The sequence below is a fragment of the Thamnophis elegans genome, chromosome 4, assembly GCF_009769535.1.
Source record: "Thamnophis elegans isolate rThaEle1 chromosome 4, rThaEle1.pri, whole genome shotgun sequence".
Classification (NCBI taxonomy): domain Eukaryota; kingdom Metazoa; phylum Chordata; class Lepidosauria; order Squamata; family Colubridae; genus Thamnophis; species Thamnophis elegans.
The window spans coordinates 2,577,982-2,596,358 of NC_045544.1; the positions used below are offsets into that span (position 1 = coordinate 2,577,982).

At 37.9% G+C, this 18,377-nt stretch overlaps 1 protein-coding gene across 1 annotated transcript in view; it reads right to left on the reverse strand.

The window, feature by feature from the left end:
• Window positions 1-18,377, reverse strand: part of CSMD1 (CUB and Sushi multiple domains 1) — a 982,247-nt gene that overhangs the window by 292,727 nt on the left and 671,143 nt on the right. Inside the window, exon 8 of the mRNA XM_032215147.1 lies at window positions 8,946-9,033. Coding sequence (XP_032071038.1) covers window positions 8,946-9,033 — 88 coding nt within the window. The remainder of the gene's footprint in view (window positions 1-8,945; window positions 9,034-18,377) is intronic.

Genomic DNA, 18,377 nt, shown 5'->3' on the forward strand with positions numbered 1-18,377 from the left:
AAGAAGGGAAGGAAGGAGAGAGGAGGGAAGGGGAAGGAGGGAGGGAAGGAAGGAGGGAAGGAAGGGGAGTAGGAGAGAAGAAACGAGGGGAGGAAAGAGGGAGGGAGGGAAGAAGAAGTAGGACCGTTGTAAGATAAGATGGATCTATGGGATGTTAAGAAAGCAATCAAGTATATTGTCAACTGTAGGGAAAAATTGTTATAAATACATATTATTAATAACAATCATGAGATCATATAATTGTGAATGTATATATGAAATTGATAAAATAAAATAAAAAAAAGAGATTGTTGAGGGCTCACTTGGCCAAAAAGAACAGTCTTTGGAACATTTTTGGACTTATTGCTTACCACAGGTTTTAATGTTTTAGATTATTGTGTTGTTTAATTTGATTTTTATCTTAACGACCATTATTTTTAATTAAAGTGTATATTTCCCTCTAAAGAGAGGGAGATATCTGGGCCAGGTCGCTCTGTTTACCTGGGAAAGGGACAGAAGGGCCCAATTGCCAATGAAGCAAAATGCTGAACATGAAAGAGAACTCTTGACTATAGGTTGCATTGCCAATATGACTGCAGATTTGAAATTGTTAAATGGACGGAGCAATTTTGGCAGGCAAAACTTTGATAGATGAGCTTCTCCTTGGTTTACAAAAATCTAAATAAACAAACATGCCGTATGCTTCAACCATCAATTTTTTTTTCATTTCCAGATGGAAACTGTTCTTAAAGAAATATCCTCACAACAAGAACACTGTGATCAGTCTGGCATTTATTACTGCTGTAAGTATAAGAAGTTTTAAATTTAAAGACTATTTAATCAAATTCACCCAATTCTTAAAATCAAATCACCAGATAAAGTCCCTTCAAATCAATTCAAAGGTTCATTGGACATCTGTGCTTCTAGGGGGTTCCACCACAAACCGCGTTCGACTAAAGGGTGCTCGACGAACCGTGTAGCTGATGTCATCACAGGGCGACAACAGCGCGGAGACAGAAGCACGCTGTAAACGCTAAAACTAAAATTAACCCCTAAACCTAAACCTAACCCCCCTGAACCTAATCCTAAACCTAACCCTAAACCTAACCTTAACCTAACCCTAACCCTAAACCTAAACCTAACCCTAACCCTAACCCTTAACCTAACCCTAAAGCTAACCCTAAAGCTAACCCTTACCTTAAGTTGAATCGGCTTGCTTTCAAAGCGCTATTTAAAGCACCCTTCTTTCTCCGCGCTCGCTGTTGTCGCCCTGTTGATGACGTCAGTGACGCGGTTAAATCGGGCGCGCTTTAGTCGAGCGCGGTTTTGTCGTGCCACGCTTCTAGGGACATATTTTTTTTATCAAACATGACTCATTCTTCAAATCAGTTTATAGATATGAATCAATTCACAGATTTAAATCCTATTACTACTGACTCACAGAACTTTAGTTATTTATTGGAAGACCTGATTGGATTAATTTATTCAGCTCACAGTTTTTGAAACTTGCCCCGATGTGCAGAATCTAGGCTGAATAGAGGTAGTTCTTGACTCACAATAGCAATAGCAATAGCAGTTAGACTTATATACCGCTTCATAGGGCTTTCAGCCCTCTCTAAGCGGTTTACAGAGTCAGCATATTGCCCCCACAGTCTGGGTCCTCATTTCACCCACCTCGGAAGGATGGAAGGCTGAGTCAACCTTGAGCCGGTGAGATTAGAACCGCTGAACTGCAGATAGCAGTTGCCCATTAAAAGAGCCAAGGTGGCACAGTGGTTAGGGTGCAGTACTGCAGGCCACTTCAGCTGACTGTGATCTGCAGTTCAGCGGTTCAAATCTCACCGGCTCAAGGTCGACTCAGCCTTCCATCCTTCCGAGGTGGGTGAAATGAGGACCCAGACTGTGGGGGCAAGTTGCTGACTCTGTAAGCCGCTTAGAGAGGGCTGAAAGCCCTATGAAGCGGTATATAAGTCTAATAAATAAATAAATAAATAAATAAATAAATAAATAAATAAATAAATAAATAAATAATCTTATTCAAAACAAATATTTTCTCATTGTTTTTAATTGCAGAGAAAAGGAAAAAAAAAACTTTGGCAGATTCAAAGTCTAATATATAATGGGTGATACCATTTGAACAAAAATGCAAAATATGATAAAGATATATATAAAAGAAAAAAACGAGCAGTAGTTTAATTGTCATGGCACCACAGAATTTAAATTGCTTTACTATATTTAAAGGACTAGTTTCTAGGTAGCTTTCTTTGTAGGAAGGGGGGGGACAAAAAAGGAGGCTTGCTTACACCTTTTTTAATTATAAAACATAAATTGCTAAATCACAAAAGAGAAAGACTTGAAATGATCAAAGTCTCAGTCATTACCATAGTTTAAAGTATGAAATGTTGGTTTTTTTTTTGTGGGGGGTGGGTGGGGAACCATTAGTGTTAAGCCGGTGGTGGCCATATAGGCTTTAAAAGGAACTCACTCTTTTTCCAATTAATTTCATTACAGAAATAACTTCCTTCAGACTGTGAGAATCTTTGAATAATGTATTGCAGCCGCATCTAATAAGCACAACCCTTTTTCTCCTGACAAGTACAATAGCTGTTTCCCAGTCTTTATGTGAATCTATCAACACAAAACTTGTTCTTTGCGGTGTGTACGCCACAATTTTTTTTTTAGAAAAGTAAAATACAGTTATTTACTTCATCCTGACAAGAGGAAAAACTGCAGTCTGTAAAACCGATGCTGCAAATCCCTTCTGCACTGTTATTTTATTTCATCTATAACTCTTTTATTTTAGGTAATCAAGGTTATGACCCAAAACATGGATATCTAAAGAAGGTAAAAGACAACCAGCCATTTCTTGTTATTTTTGGAATAAGATATAAAGATTATCCAGATATGTGTAATGAAGGACAAAGAATATGTTTTTATGTGATTTTCATCATTAAAGGGACACTGAAAATTTTTGTATTTTTGTTTTTGACTTTTTTTAGTGGATATTTCTATCTAAATTGAAAGCCATTGAGCAGCTTTAAGGCAAACATCTGCAAAAAAGATGTAACATTTCAAAAGATTCCCCTCACCACTAATGTATTTGCTTTGCTAAATTAGACTGAATTCACAGCATAGATTATATTCCATACTCAGATATTCAGAGACTGACAAAATATGTACAAGCCACTTGAAGCATTGATAGATTCAACGTCTTGGGATGAACAGGTATATGGATAACAAGTCACTGCTGTTACTGTTTTCCAGAGGTGGGTTCCTACCAGTTCTCACCGATTCGGTAGAACCGGTCATCAAATCTACCGAACCGGTTAGAAGAGGTTCCACCAGTGGACCCGGAAAGCAGGCCACACCTATAGAAGAGGTTCCAAAAATTTTTGAAAACCCACCACTGCCCACACACAACAAGAGAGAGAGAGAGACAGACAGACGACACAGAGAGAAAGAGAAAGAGAAAGGAAGGAAGAAATAAAGAAAAAAGAAAAAAGAAGAAAAGAGTGAGAGAGAGAGATGAAGAAAAAAAGAAAAAGGGGACCAGAGAGACAAAAGGAAGGAGAGAGAGAGAAAGAGAGAGAGAAAAACACATGGTCAGCAAGCCACTCCACCAGGTTAACATGGCAGGCAAGCCACTCCCACAAAGGAGGCCACACCCACAGAATAGGTTCCAAATTTTTTGAAACCCACCACTGCTGTTTTCCTCTTTTTTTCTGGGTTGTGGAATGGCATCATTTTGCCTCCATAACTTTGTCTACTCCACTGCCAGCCGTGAGCACAATTCCTTGCTGCAGAATGAAGGATGGAGCTCTTATTATCAAATCCTTTACCCCTATTTCATATCACATTATATCCTTATTCAGCAATCACATAATTGACGATAAACAAGTGTGAAAACTTAGGTGTCTGTCTCTTGTTAGGCAGCTTGACAGATGACTAAGCACCACATATCTCCCCTATCCCTGCCATACCATCCTGGAAGGGAAAAGGTGATTTTTTCCCCCCTGCCAGAAAATGAAAATTGGTAGGAGAAGAAATTCAGACAGTGGGATGCAACAATCGTTTTCCTTAACTTGGTCTGCATTAAAAGAGTAAGGAAAGCCGATTCCACGGATCTCATTACTGAGACATATTACCAATAGTTGGTTTGGTGCCTGGCTCATTGACTGAAGGAAACAGTTTTAACACTATCCTACGTCTATCTCCATTTTGTACTCTTTATTACTCCTAAAGACTTTCCCCTTGTCAATGGATAATGTGATATAAAAACCCAACAGATATCTAAAGAGCTTCATTCATTACTCATATGGTTTGCAATATTGGTGGTACATAGGGGGCCCAAGCAGTGTATTGCCCTAAGAAATGGGCTCCATTCAGAGCTTCAAACAACTCCAACCTATGGCCTTTTGGAAACCACAAAGATCTGGGCACAAGAGGCTGAGTTTTTAGTTGGGGATGATGGATGAATATCAGATGTTAGGCATTTTCAGTGAGGGGGACACAATCTAGGTCTTTATTGTTTTTGAAAATTCTATTGCTAATGTTTTATATAGCATTTTTATTGGCATTTCACTGAATAGATGAGAAACCTTACAATTCTGATTAATCAAGAAAAGAATAAAATAAAATGGTAAAATAGTAAAGGTTAGAATTTTGCAGAATTTAGGGCCTCAGCACTGTTTTCTCAATGAGAGCCGAGGTGGCGCAGTGGTTAGGGTGCAGTATTGCAGCCACTTCAGCTGACTGCTAGTTCTGCAGCTCGGCGGTTCAAATCTCACCGGCTCAAGGTTGACTCAGCCTTCCATCCTTCCGAGGTGGGTGAAGTGAGGACCCAGACTGTGGGGGCAATATGCCGACTCTGTAAACTGCTTAGAGAGGGCTGAAAGCCCTATGAAGCGGTATATAAGTCTAACTGCTATTGCTATTCCTATTGAGACATGTTTTATCTTATATTTGGAATGGAATGGAATGGAATGGAATGGAACGGAATAGAATAGAATAGAATAGAACAGAACAGAACAGAACAGAATAATTTATTGTCCAAGTGAAATTGGACACACAAGGAATTTGTCTTCGGTGCATAAGCTTCAGTGTATATAAAAGATATAAGTGATAAAATCATGATCATAGTCATCATAACTACATTCATCATGAATCATAATATACAACACTTAGTGATAGTCATAGGATACTAAATAAGCAATCAAAATCATACCAAGAAACTAAATAAAGCAATATAAATCATAAAGATACAAGCACCAAGTTATAGTTATAGAAGAAAAGAAGATAGTAATAGGAAGGATGAGAAGGAATAATAGTAATATGGTCTTAGTAAATAGCTTGACAGTGTTGTGGGAGTAGTTGTTTAGCAAAGTGATGGTATGCAGGGGGAAATTGTCCTTGGGTCTAGTTCTGGATCTAAGCATATTTCATCAAGTAAACCAATATTTAATTAATTTGTTTCCTGGTTAATTAGCTAAATACTTCCTAAGACTTTTTATTCAACTTATGCATCTGAATTCTTAAAGTTCTTTACTTTAAAAAGTAAGTACTGGAGATCTTGCTTCGAGGAACAAACTATATTGATAATTTCAGTATTTCTAAGTACCAAAGCTATAACTTAGTTAATTGCAAGCCTGTGGTTGCAATTAAGTGATGTAAACAGGTTCAATGTAATAAGATGGCCATTCTTCTCAATTAAAATTATGACAATACTGGCAACCAAGTTGACTGCGTGAAACAAATCTCTTTTATTTGATGGATATTGAGAGCCAAGAGCTGTTCCTTCCCATTGTCTTTGTCTGCTCTGTAATGCTTCAAAGATTACGGTTTTTAAACAATCCACATTCTTATGACTGCTTGTTAAGGAAGCAATGCATTTGTATTTAAATTGGTTTAGTTTCCAGTAACTGAATATACTATTTCAATATAAACAAATTCACGCAAAACATCAGACTGCTTTACTATTCAGTTATATAATATACAACTATATTATACTACTTCGGTTTCAAGCTCATATTTAGGCATAAAGGAAGAATCATACTCTCTTATTTCCCTGCAAGCTAGCTGTAAATCTAGTAAAGTAAGAACAATGGGGAGATTTGAAACAGACAATATTACACACACACAAACACAAACACACACACACACATGTTTTGAACTCATACTAGAATGACTAAAATATGTGTGAAAACCTACATTGGTATTGAAAAAGCACTTTACATCCTTTGCTCATTTAATACATGGATGATGATGTTCTCATCAGGTTGGATTTGACTGTTAGTGACTGCATAGTACCACATATACATAAGGAATCAGTTGTTGAATCTATTTGCAGTTGGGCAATATTATTAACTATGATAACCTGGGATCCTGAAGACTGGACCATGTTTTTAGGTTAATTTAGTTATAATTTGAACGACAAGATAGGGAAAAGATATAGGAGCATTGGCTATGGAAAAAATCTAAATTTTCTTCCCCGTAACAAATAGCACGTCATATCTGTGCTTCTACTTTCTCTTTGTTATATCTGTGTGTTTTTACATGTGCATGTGCATCTGAGGTGGTATTCTACTGGTTTGTACCAGATTGCTCGAACTGGTAGTGGAAATAATGGGTGGCTCTGCCCACCTGCGCCCCAGCTCTATGACATCCTATTTAGGGCCCTTGTGGAAAAGGATCTGCACATGCGTTGACATTGCAAACTAGTAGGGGAAAGTAACTGTATACCAACCCTGATATGCATATGCCTGCATTGTTTTACGCTAGCTCATGCAAGCAAACTCTTCATTATTTAATTTATGTCCGTTAGCTTAGGTAGAAATGGCATTTCTTCCTGGAAGTAGAACACTTGATTAAGGATAGGAAGGAATTTCCTGTCCCTAATACAATTCCTCCAAATATAATCACCCTTTAGTGTTCACAGGGCTCTGAATTTTGCAATGTAGCTCTGATCCAATCGGTATACAAAAGGCATTTGTGCAAGAGGAAATTGTTTGGAAAAAATGGGAAGAATGAGATTCATCGTCCTTGCCCGTGACTGTATCCATACAAATGATGGGCTGTTCCCTTAAGGCCTCTCCAACGGTAGACGCTACCTTGTTCTGACATGCTGTATCACTTACTTTGGTCGTTGTTAATAGGATTCCAGTTTTATTATATCCCTTTGCCTTGTAGCCCAACACCGAATAAACGCCACAAAAGAGGAAATAGCTGAAGAGGTGAGTAACTCCCCTGTCTATGAAACTGCCCTTTTTTTCTGGTTGATAGAATTCTTTGGTCTTTCTAAATTACTTTTTCTGGCCCTCCGCTGATAGAGGAGTATGGATTTCCAGCTTCTTGAAGAGAGCTGAAGTTTGATAAAAAAGCCTGTGTCTCTTTTCCAGCTTAGCAGGATGATTAAGGAACACTGCATCTCTGTTCAAAGTGCTTCAGAGCCATTGTGACTGAAGCAAACTAAATGGCTCGGAGCAAGCAGGAAATGTAAATAATTGCGCCATCTCAATTTACAGAAAACAGCACAGTTTAGAATAAATTTTGTATGCATTATAGAATGGTCAAATTTGTCTCCCTGGTGTTTTTTTTTTTTTTTTTTTTTTTTTTAGCCCCTTCCACCCCTAAGCAGAAAATCTATTTAAGAACTCTTCTCAGTGTTTATATTTCAAGAAAAAAGGAAATGTTAAGCCTCAGGGAAAGAGTAAATATTCATTAGAAATCAAAGGTTTTTTTAATCTCATGCTTCACTATAATGATGTTGCTATAATATCTATTGTCCAAAATATCAGCTGAGAAATTTTAGACAAGAAATTTGCAATGCCTGAATACAGAGTGATGTTCTGACCCCCACCTTGTCCGTTCAGAAACGAAAGCCAAACAGAACGTACAAAGGAATGTTTTTATCAATCCCGGCTCTTGCTAGCTGCGAGCCCAAAGTAAACACAGATAAATGCTCTGGCAAAAGTCCTCACTCATAAACTACTACAAAACAGGATTATATAAATCACTTATCCAAGTGCTTTTCTCGATGGTTGCACGCGAACGGAGAACATTGACTAGAACAGAAACGGAACGTTGACTTCTGCAACCAGGGCGTGGCACCAGCCAGTCTCTTTATCCGCAGAACCGAGAGATCCTAATGAGCAACAGCTGCTCGTTATCATCTCCCATGAGTCCTCAATTGTTCCTTACGTCTGTCAGCCCTTCTCCTGCGTGCATCGCGAAACAACTCACAGGAGGTTTCTGGGTCAGCCTCTCTTGTCTCCTCCCCCACTGATCCAAGGTTCAGTCATTACCTGGGGCCCAACTAGTCTCTCTGAGCCCTGCTCGGAGTCAGAACCCTGTCCAGGGCCCTCCGCCTCCTTCAAGCCTGACTCATAGGGCCCCTCACTGTCAGAGTCTGATAGCAGCTCCAAAGGCTCTGCTGAGCCACAACACTCCCCTAACAGTCTGAGACCTCATTTTCAGATCTCAGAAGGATGGAAGACAGAGTCAACCCTGAATCGGTCAGGATCGAACTTCAGCCTTGGGCAGAGTCAACCTGCAATATTGCATTCTGACTACTGTGCCATCACAGCTTAACTGAACAAATGTTGTATAATTGTCAGTTTGAATGCTCCAAGTAATTTTGAGGATAATGAAGATTTATACTTAGGCATATTAAATATTAAAAATATTGGTAGCAAGCCTGCCACTGTTAGAAGCATCAAATCCAATTCATGTTCCAAGGTACGCTTAAAATCAATTTTAATTGCCAAGTAATAAAGTGAAATTCACTTTTAATTGCAAAGACTATCCATGGAGAGGTGTAATTACTAACTTAACTATGTCATTGTGGCAGAAAAGATATAGATAATGTTAATGCAAACTGATAGCTTTTAATGAGAATATCAGCTTTCGGCATGCTTTTCTCACGTACAACTAAATAAAAAATATCTGCAACATAAATCCGTATGAAATACCTACAAATCCAAGCCTGTTCTCTTCCATTTTCAGGAATTCCTGGGTCAGGACACATATCTGAGGCAACAGCATCTCCTCCTTGGCTTACTGTAATAGAAAAAAAGAATGAGCTATCACATTTGATAAGCTATATTTTAAATACAACTTTTTAGAAAGACAAACGGTGGGAAACGGTTGGTTGTTTTTTTTCAGGCTGTAGTATATTTAAGAATGTGTTAAGATGATGTGGATTTGTGTGGGTTCACAGGAGCGAAATAGCAAGGTTATAAATGGGTTTAACACCCTCAAATGAGAAATCTTTACTGTGATTTCTTGAGACAATATAGTGAATTTTAGCTGAAAGCTGAACTTTGGCACCTGAAACATTGTCAAAATCAATTTCTATTGAAATGACAGCATTGCAGAAATTAATATGATGAGAGATGCTGTGTTTTGCATACACATAGTTGGGCACACATCGAGAAGAAAGATCTTCTAAGTGACCAATTTCTGGAATCTAGTGCTATTTCCTCCATAAACCGCTAAAACCGAAGTCATTATTACACATTTTAACATTCAAGTCTTTAGAATGTCTACCTTGGCAAGTCTAGTATTTTGGAAAGACATGGGATATAAACCTCTACTGCTCTATCTAGCAAATGATAGATCTAATATGCATTAAAAAAAATCTTTATATTTATACAGACTACTTTCTCTGTGGCAAGATCTGTGTTCAGCGTCAATAGGTAGAAATTATGACAGCATAAGAAACTGGAAGTAATCTGTGACACATTTTTTAGAAGATAGGTTAACATTAATTTAAATAAATCACCCAGTTAAACATGTGAGAAAATCATATTTCACAAGCGAAGTTTAGGAAGTACCTATTCACCTCCTTTTTATTTTACTGATAATTATGACCATAATTAGAATCAAGAATCAAACAATATACACAACAACCACTTAAAGCAATAGGTTTCACTCCGAAATTCTGACAAACTGCATCCGCTACTCTGAAAGCCAAAATGGGACATTTAAAATGTTGTGTTTTATATCTGCTGCCCCCATTCAGATTCCCCTGTGATTCAACCTTTTTTTTTGAAGTGCTTTTTCATTAGGATTTCTTTCAACCCCAGTGTCAGCTTAGAGCCAGAAAGTACCTATCCGCACCCTCCTCCTCAACCAAGGTCCTAACAATTATGGATTAACCAGAATAGTTTTTAGCATACAAACGCCAAGTTTATTGTACAGCACTCTAAATCAAAACTTATTATACCTTAATGCAAAGTGTGAACACCTAAGGGAGGAAATTGTTCGTCTCCCAACATAGAAAGTTGGTTTTTTGTTCATACAGAGTAAAGAAAACTCAACACACTAAAACTCAGGGAAATGATTATGGCCCCTTTCACTTTCCATAGCTGTAAATTTGGAAATTATTAGCAGTCCAATGCACTTAGGTTTAGGGCCTTATAAATACCTCCACGCCTTCTAAAGGATGATGAGAACGTGGATTTGGATATTCTGGCAAAGATATGGAACTTGTCCCATTTTAATATCAACATAGTTTATAACTATATATAAGTATACATAAGCCTTGAAAACTTGGACTGTGGCTCTGAGAAATGTCAAATATTGTAAAAAATTGTATTGTGACATAAATAGAAAAGCCTTACAATATCTGAAAGGAAGGATATCCTACTTATATTTTATTTAGGTGTGTGTGTGTGTGTGTGTATGTGTGTGTGTGTCTAAATGGATGGATGGATGGATGGATGGATAAATAGATGGATGGATGGATGGATAGAGAGATGAGAGAGGAAGGTGATAGATAGATAGATAGATAGATAGATAGATAGATAGATAGATAGATAGATAGATAGATAGATAGATAGATAGATAGATAGATAGATAGATGGATGATAAATAGAGTTTTGGAACATAGTTTAAGGTGTATAATTCAAAATTTGATGGATGTGAAGTATAGTTTTGCTTAAGGCTCAATTCAGCTCTGCTAAACTTCTAGAATTCCCAATAGAAGGTCAATAATCATTTCTACAGTATAGTGAAAATATCCAAGAATGAACAAATTGATTTAATGTTGTTATATCTATAACACAACACTTTTTTGGGGGAGGGTAGGTTATGACTTTCTGGAAATCTGATTATACAATACATCATGTGTCTCAAAATTATGTATAAAGTTTCAACACCCAAAACTTACATTAAATATATTGGATTCTGACCTTGATTTTATTCAAAGAAACAAATCATAATCAAGCTATATATCTTTCAATCTCTACTAAGATTATTTTTAAATTACAATATATAAGTCCTCTAGAAACTAATTTGAATATACTCTCTTATTTTTCAACATTGTTTCCAAGTCACTCTTCATGGTTAATATATCACAGTAACTTTTCAGCATCAATCCCCAGGTTTGTGTGAGGGTGTTCCTCATTTCAAGCTTCATAAGTTGCTGAATAAAAAAGGAACACCGTGATCTCAGAAACCTTTGAGCAATTTTTGTTTCATTTAAATAGGATTCACATCAGCACACATGTTCTCCTCCTTGCTATGAAGAGCAAAATGTGCCTAAAAATTATGCCAGAATAGTAATATATATATATATTTATTGACTCCCCAAGAGGAAAAAAAAAAGCATGTTCAGAGAAAGGAAATTACATAATATCTTGTTCATAGACTCTCCATGAAAAATATTCAGCGAGTTGTCATTTTGGTACAATATTCTATATTGTGATGGAATGTTGTCTGGATTCCCAGGAGGAAAGGGAGTTCATTTCAGAAAAGCAAACAGCAAAGCTGAGATAGCTTGTGTGGAGAAAAAGGGTTTTAAGACATTTTTTCCCCATTAGGTCTTAAAGTATATGTTTAACGGTGCAGGTAGTCTGTTTTAGTTTGGACAGATTAATGTCCATGGGTGATGTTTGTCCACCATGTTCAAAGAGGACCTCGACATCTAACAATACAATAGCAGAGTTGGAAGGGAGCTTGGAGGTCTTCTAGTCCAACCCCCTGCCTAGGCAGGAAACCCTATACCATTTCAGACAAATGGCTATCCAACATCTTTTTAAAGACTTCCAGTGTTGGGGCATTCACAACTTCTAGAGGCAACTTCTGTTCCACTGATTAATTATTCTAACTGTCTGGAAATTCCTCCTCAGTTCTAAGTTGCTTCTCTCCTTGATTAGTTTCCACCCATTGTTTCTCGTTCTGCCCTCAGGTACCTTGGAAATAGTTTGACTCCTTCTTCTCTGTGGCAGCCCCCGAGATATTGGAAGACCTGCTATCATGTCTCCCCTAGTCCTTCTTTTCATTAAACTAGACATACCCAGTTCCTGCAACCATTTCTCATATGTTTTAGTCTCAAGTCCCCTAATCCTCTTTGTTGTTCTTCTCGCACTTTTTCTAGAGTCTCCACATCTTTTTTACATTGTGGCGACCAAAACTGAGTGCCGTATTCCAAGTGTGGCCTTACCAAGGCCTTATAAAGTGGTATAACACTTCACGTGAATCTTGATTCTATCCCTCTGGTTTATGTAGCCTAGAACTGTGTTGGCTTTTTTGGCAGCTGCTGCCACCGCTGGCTCATATTTAAATGCTTGTCCACTAGGACTCCAAGATCCCTCTCACAGTTACTACTGTTGAGCAAGGTACCACCTATACTGGACCTGTGCATTTCGTTTTTGTTGCCTAAATGTAGAAACTTGACTCTTTTCACCATTGAATTTCATTTTGTTAGGTAGCGCCCAATGTTCAAGTTTGTCAAGATCAAGTTGTGGTCTGTCCACGATGTGTCCTCAGATGTCTGGCAACCTTGGGGATCACGCGTTGCACCATGTCAATTGAACTTGTGCCAGGGTTTCCTTGCGACCGGTCCTAAAGTCCTCGACTTACGACCAACCACAAGTCCTCAACTTACGACTGATAGCCGGCAACAGCCTAGCCGCGCCTGATGGCTAAGACGCAGCTGGCTGAGTGTGGGCTGCCGAGCCACTCCCATCCTTGAACTTCTACATTTCCCAGGAGGTGGAACAAAAAGGCAACTGGACTCCTTGAGGAAGAAGACGTTTCACTTCTCATCCCAAAAAATCTTCATCAGTTTTCCTGGAAGTTTATGTTTTCATAAATCGAGACATAATCATAATTTTAAATTAAATCAATTAAATTAGGATGAATTCATTTTAGGGACAATTTTCTAATTTGTCCCATGAATGATTTGGCCTAAAATGCATAAATTCTCATAGATATGATATTAATAATTGAAACAAAATTGAATTGACTGAAACAATTCAATACTTCATGGTATTGGGCCTGGGTACTTGAGAGACTGCCTGCTGCCAATTACCTCCCAAAGACCCATTAGATCACACAGATTAGGCCTCCTCCGGGTTCCGTCTACAGCCAATGTCATCTGGTTACTACCCGGAGGAGGGCCTTCTCTGTAGCAGCTCCGGCCCTTTGGAACGAACTCCCCACGGAGATTCGGACCCTCACCTCTCTCCAGGCCTTCCGAAAAGCCGTTAAAACCTGGCTGTGTCGGCAGGCCTGGGGGTTGATGAGTTCCCCTCCCCTCTCGATCTGTGTGGCTGTGGCTATTTTTAAATGCTTGCATTTGTACTTTTTGTGTTTCCCTTTCCCCTTGGGTTTGTGCGCCACCCTGAGTCCCCGCTGGGAATAGGGCGGCATATAAATAAAACGAACCTGAACCTGAAATCATTCTCATAAAACTCTCAACCAGCCTAAATATGTAGCTACACACAAAATATAATACAAAAATGATACGTATGCGGCAATATAATTTATTAAAATTACAGGTAAGCTATCTCTTTTTAACAAATATGGAAAGTTACTATAGTGAGCCTTAAATCAGTGTAACAAATTCTATGAGCCGAGGTGGCGCAGTGGTTAGAGTGCAGTACTGCAGGCCACTTCAGCTGACTGTTATCTGCAGTTCAGCGGTTCTAATCTCACCGGCTCAAGGTTGACTCATCTTCCATCCTTCCGAGGTGGGTGAAATGAGGACCCAGACTGTGGGGGCAATATGCTGACTCTGTAAACCGCTTAGAGAGGGCTGAAAGCCCTATGAAGCGGTATATAAGTCTAACTGTTATGAATGAGGATCCCAAGTAGGTTGAGAATCTTATCTCAGTATATAGGTCTAACTAGAACAAATTTATGACGTGGGATTCTATTTACTCCCATTCTCTCCTTCTCTTCCATCCTCTTTCACCGTTCTTTCAATAAATCTTAAAACTGAAGTGGACTGATATGGATTTGTTCTTGTTTGTTGTATCTTTAAGGGATCATCTCTACCGGCCTACACAGTTCAGAATAGTTATTCTGTTCGTGCGTAAGGCTAAGTGGGGGGGGGGGGGAAACACCATGTATTTCACATATAATTCAGATTATGTAACAAATGTTTGCTGGTATGGGGAATTATTTTATATAATAATAAAAAAAATAATGAATATAATATGTTCAAGTACAGGCCGTCCTCATTTCCTGGTGGCAATTGGAACTGGGGGCTCAATTGCTAAGCAACGTGGTTCTAAGGCACAATGTCACGTCACCATGCCAACTTACAATTGCAGGCCTGGCAAGGCCTGGATTGACTTTAAACAGCTGTCCTTTAAAATCTGGCTCGCGTCAGGGATTGAATCGTTAACAGAACGCTGCGCATGGCTGGTAATACACAAAGAGATCAAGAACAACCAAGTGAATCACATTCACTTTTGCAGTCCTTAAATAAAGATAATCCAGCAAGGTGGTCAAAGCAGAATTTGATACCACGGCCAGTTTGAAAATGTGCCAAACCAATCTGCTTCTATAGCACTTGGAGCTTAATAACACATCAATCATTATGGATAGGTTGAGAATGGGGCTAGAAGAATTACTATTATGACATCAGGAAGATTATTCATGCCAGATTTGCAACTGCTGACTTTTCTTTTTCTTTTTGGGACATCTGAATTAGTTCATTTTCTTCTGAAGAGCAAGGAAGAGGCACTCAAGAAGGTTTCCTTGAAGTGTTTTGTTATGAAACAAATTTCAGGCATTTAAAAAGAAAATAAATACACTGTATTATACAATACAGAGTCTATAGTATGTGAGGGTTACAAAGTTATCCGTTCAGTTTAAAGCAGTGTTTCTCAACCTTGGCAACTTGAAGATGTCCGGACTTCAACTCCCAGATGTCCGGACTTCAACTCCCAATTCTGGGAGTTGAAGTCCAGACATCTTCAAGTTGCCAAGGTTGAGAAACACTGGTTTAAAGCATCTGTTTAAATACTGGTTTTGCTTGGAAAGGTTTTCAAATATTTTTAAATAGAAAGGACTTCTAAGATTTGCTGAAAATACAATAACAGAGGTTTGTTTGTTTTATCTTCCTTAAGCTTTTTGGCAAATTGTTTTTTTTTTTCCCCAGTAATCTCCTTTTCAGGTAAATAACAGCATTTGTCTTTTGTTTTATTCTCCTTCTGTCTATCTCCAAAGTGTTTAATGTATTCACTATTATATACCGAATTAAAATTGGGGGGGAAAACTTGCTGCAAAAAATATTTCCTATGAATAAGACAGGAATTACTGCCATTAGATTTCCCCGTCCCTCTGTTTTTCATTTATTTCTGTAATTAGACTACTGAAAAGACAGTAGCAATTCCCTCCACTCTTTCCAAATTAATAGTACTTCTAAATATAATTCTGGATTATTTTAAAAGAAGAAAATACATTTTAAAGTAGTGCTGAAATGAGAAACTAGGCAGGACATGTGCTTTAATTACTTTCTAACTATAGTAAATGTTCAAAACAAATTTTGCAATAAGATTGCTTTAGATCAAAACTATTGATAATTACATTTGCAAAACTATTAGTGAAAATAAAGGGGAAAAAACTAATTAAGAATTAGCATACCTTACACGAGACGAAGAAAATATGTAACTAAATGCATCCCACACTAAATCTGTCTTTTCAGAAATTACTTCAAATGTTAGCCCTTCCCTTCTTTTGCTAATTACGTATATAAAAATAAGATGCTAATTAATCTCTTTCTTTTGCAATGGCACTATACAGATCTTAATACCTTGAATACGGAATGATTATTTCTTTTGTCTTGTGTCCTCTTGGTTGATGAACAATTCAAATGACAACATCATTCTTGATGATAAAGTGATTAAAACGGTGTTGTTTTTGTCAAAACAACAAGACAATAACATCATGAGGGACATTATGATATTTCATCGTAAGTGACACTGTCAGCTTCCTAATCAATAAATGATGTGCCTGACTATCTTCAATTGCTCAGCAATAAGCGTGGAAGATTAAGCCAGAAGAAATACATGTTTGCATCAAAATTGCATTTACGCCAGAAGATTGCAAGATAATAATCATCTATTTTATGAAAATGTTTATTACTTTGTTTTCAAAATCGAAAGTAAAGCAGGGGGATGGTGGGGAGGAGGAGGAGAAAAAGGAGAAAAAGAAGGAGAAGGAGGAGGAGAAAGAGGAGAAAAGAGGCGGAGAAGAAGAAGAATCACAACCTCCCAAAACAAGATAGCTTTCCTTCGTAAACAGCAGGCACTTGATAAGATGTAAAGTGTCCAATAACCTTCTACTCTTCCATGAAAAGTACATTTACTTTTGTTGTTATCACTAATTTAACAACAGCAAAAAAAAAAAGAGAGAGAGAGAGAGAGAAATAATATAACTGACAAAATCTGCACTGCTGTAGTTTGTTTAAGACTATGATTCTATCATTAACCAGATTGACAAAGGATTAATAGTCTACATGAGTTTTCAGCTAAGTGGGCTTGAAGAATGACCACAATCACATACAGAAAGCTTCATTTCTAGCATCGGTTGAACTGGCTTAACTTCAACCTGAATCAGTGGAGAGCTTTGGTGAGTCAATGTATTCAGATTTCAGATTCAGATTTTCAGATTTAATTTATTTGTATGCCGCCCTTCTCCGGGAGGGACTCAGGGCGGCGAACAACTCAAAAGGGGAAAGGGGATACAAACACAATACATATAATTAAAATACACAAGAGTCATACGGCCTTAGCAATGTCTTAGCAATGTTTGATAGAATAGAATAGAATAGAATAGAATAGAACAGAATAGAACAGAATAGAACAGAATAGAACAGAATAGAACAGAATAGAACAGAATAGAATAGAATAGAATTCTTTATTGGCCAAGTGAGATTCCAGTGTTAAAAGAAGTGTTTCTTATCCAGAGTTCATTGGACGTAATATTTTATCATCCCTGTCTACTAGCAACTAGTAGGGTGAGAATGTTAAAGGGGGGAATTCGGGCAACACTCTATTCACAAAAGAATTGTTATTATGTAACAAAAATAAATAAAACACTTAAAAAAATCTAATATAATGATTCATAGTTCATTAAGATAATACAGTATAAGGGGAGGGGGAGTAAAGAACTAAAGGCCAGATAAGAACATACATAAATTTAGTCCCTGATTTTGTGGCCCTAAAGCTTAGGTGAAGGCTATTTCATAGGGAATGGATTATGACAGAGAAGATTGACCTTTGATGGCTCAAAGTTTGAGGAATGTAGGAAAAATGACTTATAGCACCATCAGCCAGTTCAGACATTGAGATCAGAGGCAAAACCTTTTTAAAGACATCCCTGTTTTCTGTTTTCTTTCATATGTTGAGAACATGGGAAAGGAGAGTTTCCTGCAAGAATCCCAAACTATGGGGGACATTCTCTTAAACCATCTTTTTCATGCATATTTCTACTTTCAGAAACATAGTCAAGCACTTGTTAGGCACAAAAACCAGGAAACGGGATAAAGTCCAGAAAGCACTATGGGTTCATTCCATACAACCTATAGACTCTGGTCAAATAATGGTCAAGGCAAATTTGGACCGGATAAGAGTCTATGGACTTCAAGGTGGTGAGCTATTTCAATGGATGTAGGGAGTTAAGACTGATGATGCATTTGACTTCGCCCTCAGGCTCACCTGCTCCTCCTCTACAGCACTTCCTTTTCATCCAGGACTTACCATATTATTCGAAGTATAAGATGCACTGGAGTATAAGATGCACCATGATTTTGAAGAAATTTTTTTTAAAAACAACAACACGTGTTTGCACTCTGTGGACCTCCCAAACCCCCTGCATAACACATTTTTTAGTGAAAAATGGGGCACACAGACAGTTTGAGAGGTGTGCAAAGTGCTCATGGGGGCTGGAGAGACAAAAACAAGCAAATAATGTCCCATTTTTTTGCTTGTTTTTGCCCTCCCCATACCCCAGGAGCACTCTGTAAGCCTCCTAAACACTATGCACAGCCATTTTTGTGAAGAGGGCAGGGTTTCAGGAGGCCAAAAATGCTGTATTCAGTGTATAAGAAACACCCAGATTTTCACCCTCTTTTTGAGGGGAGAAAGGTGCATCTTATACTCTGA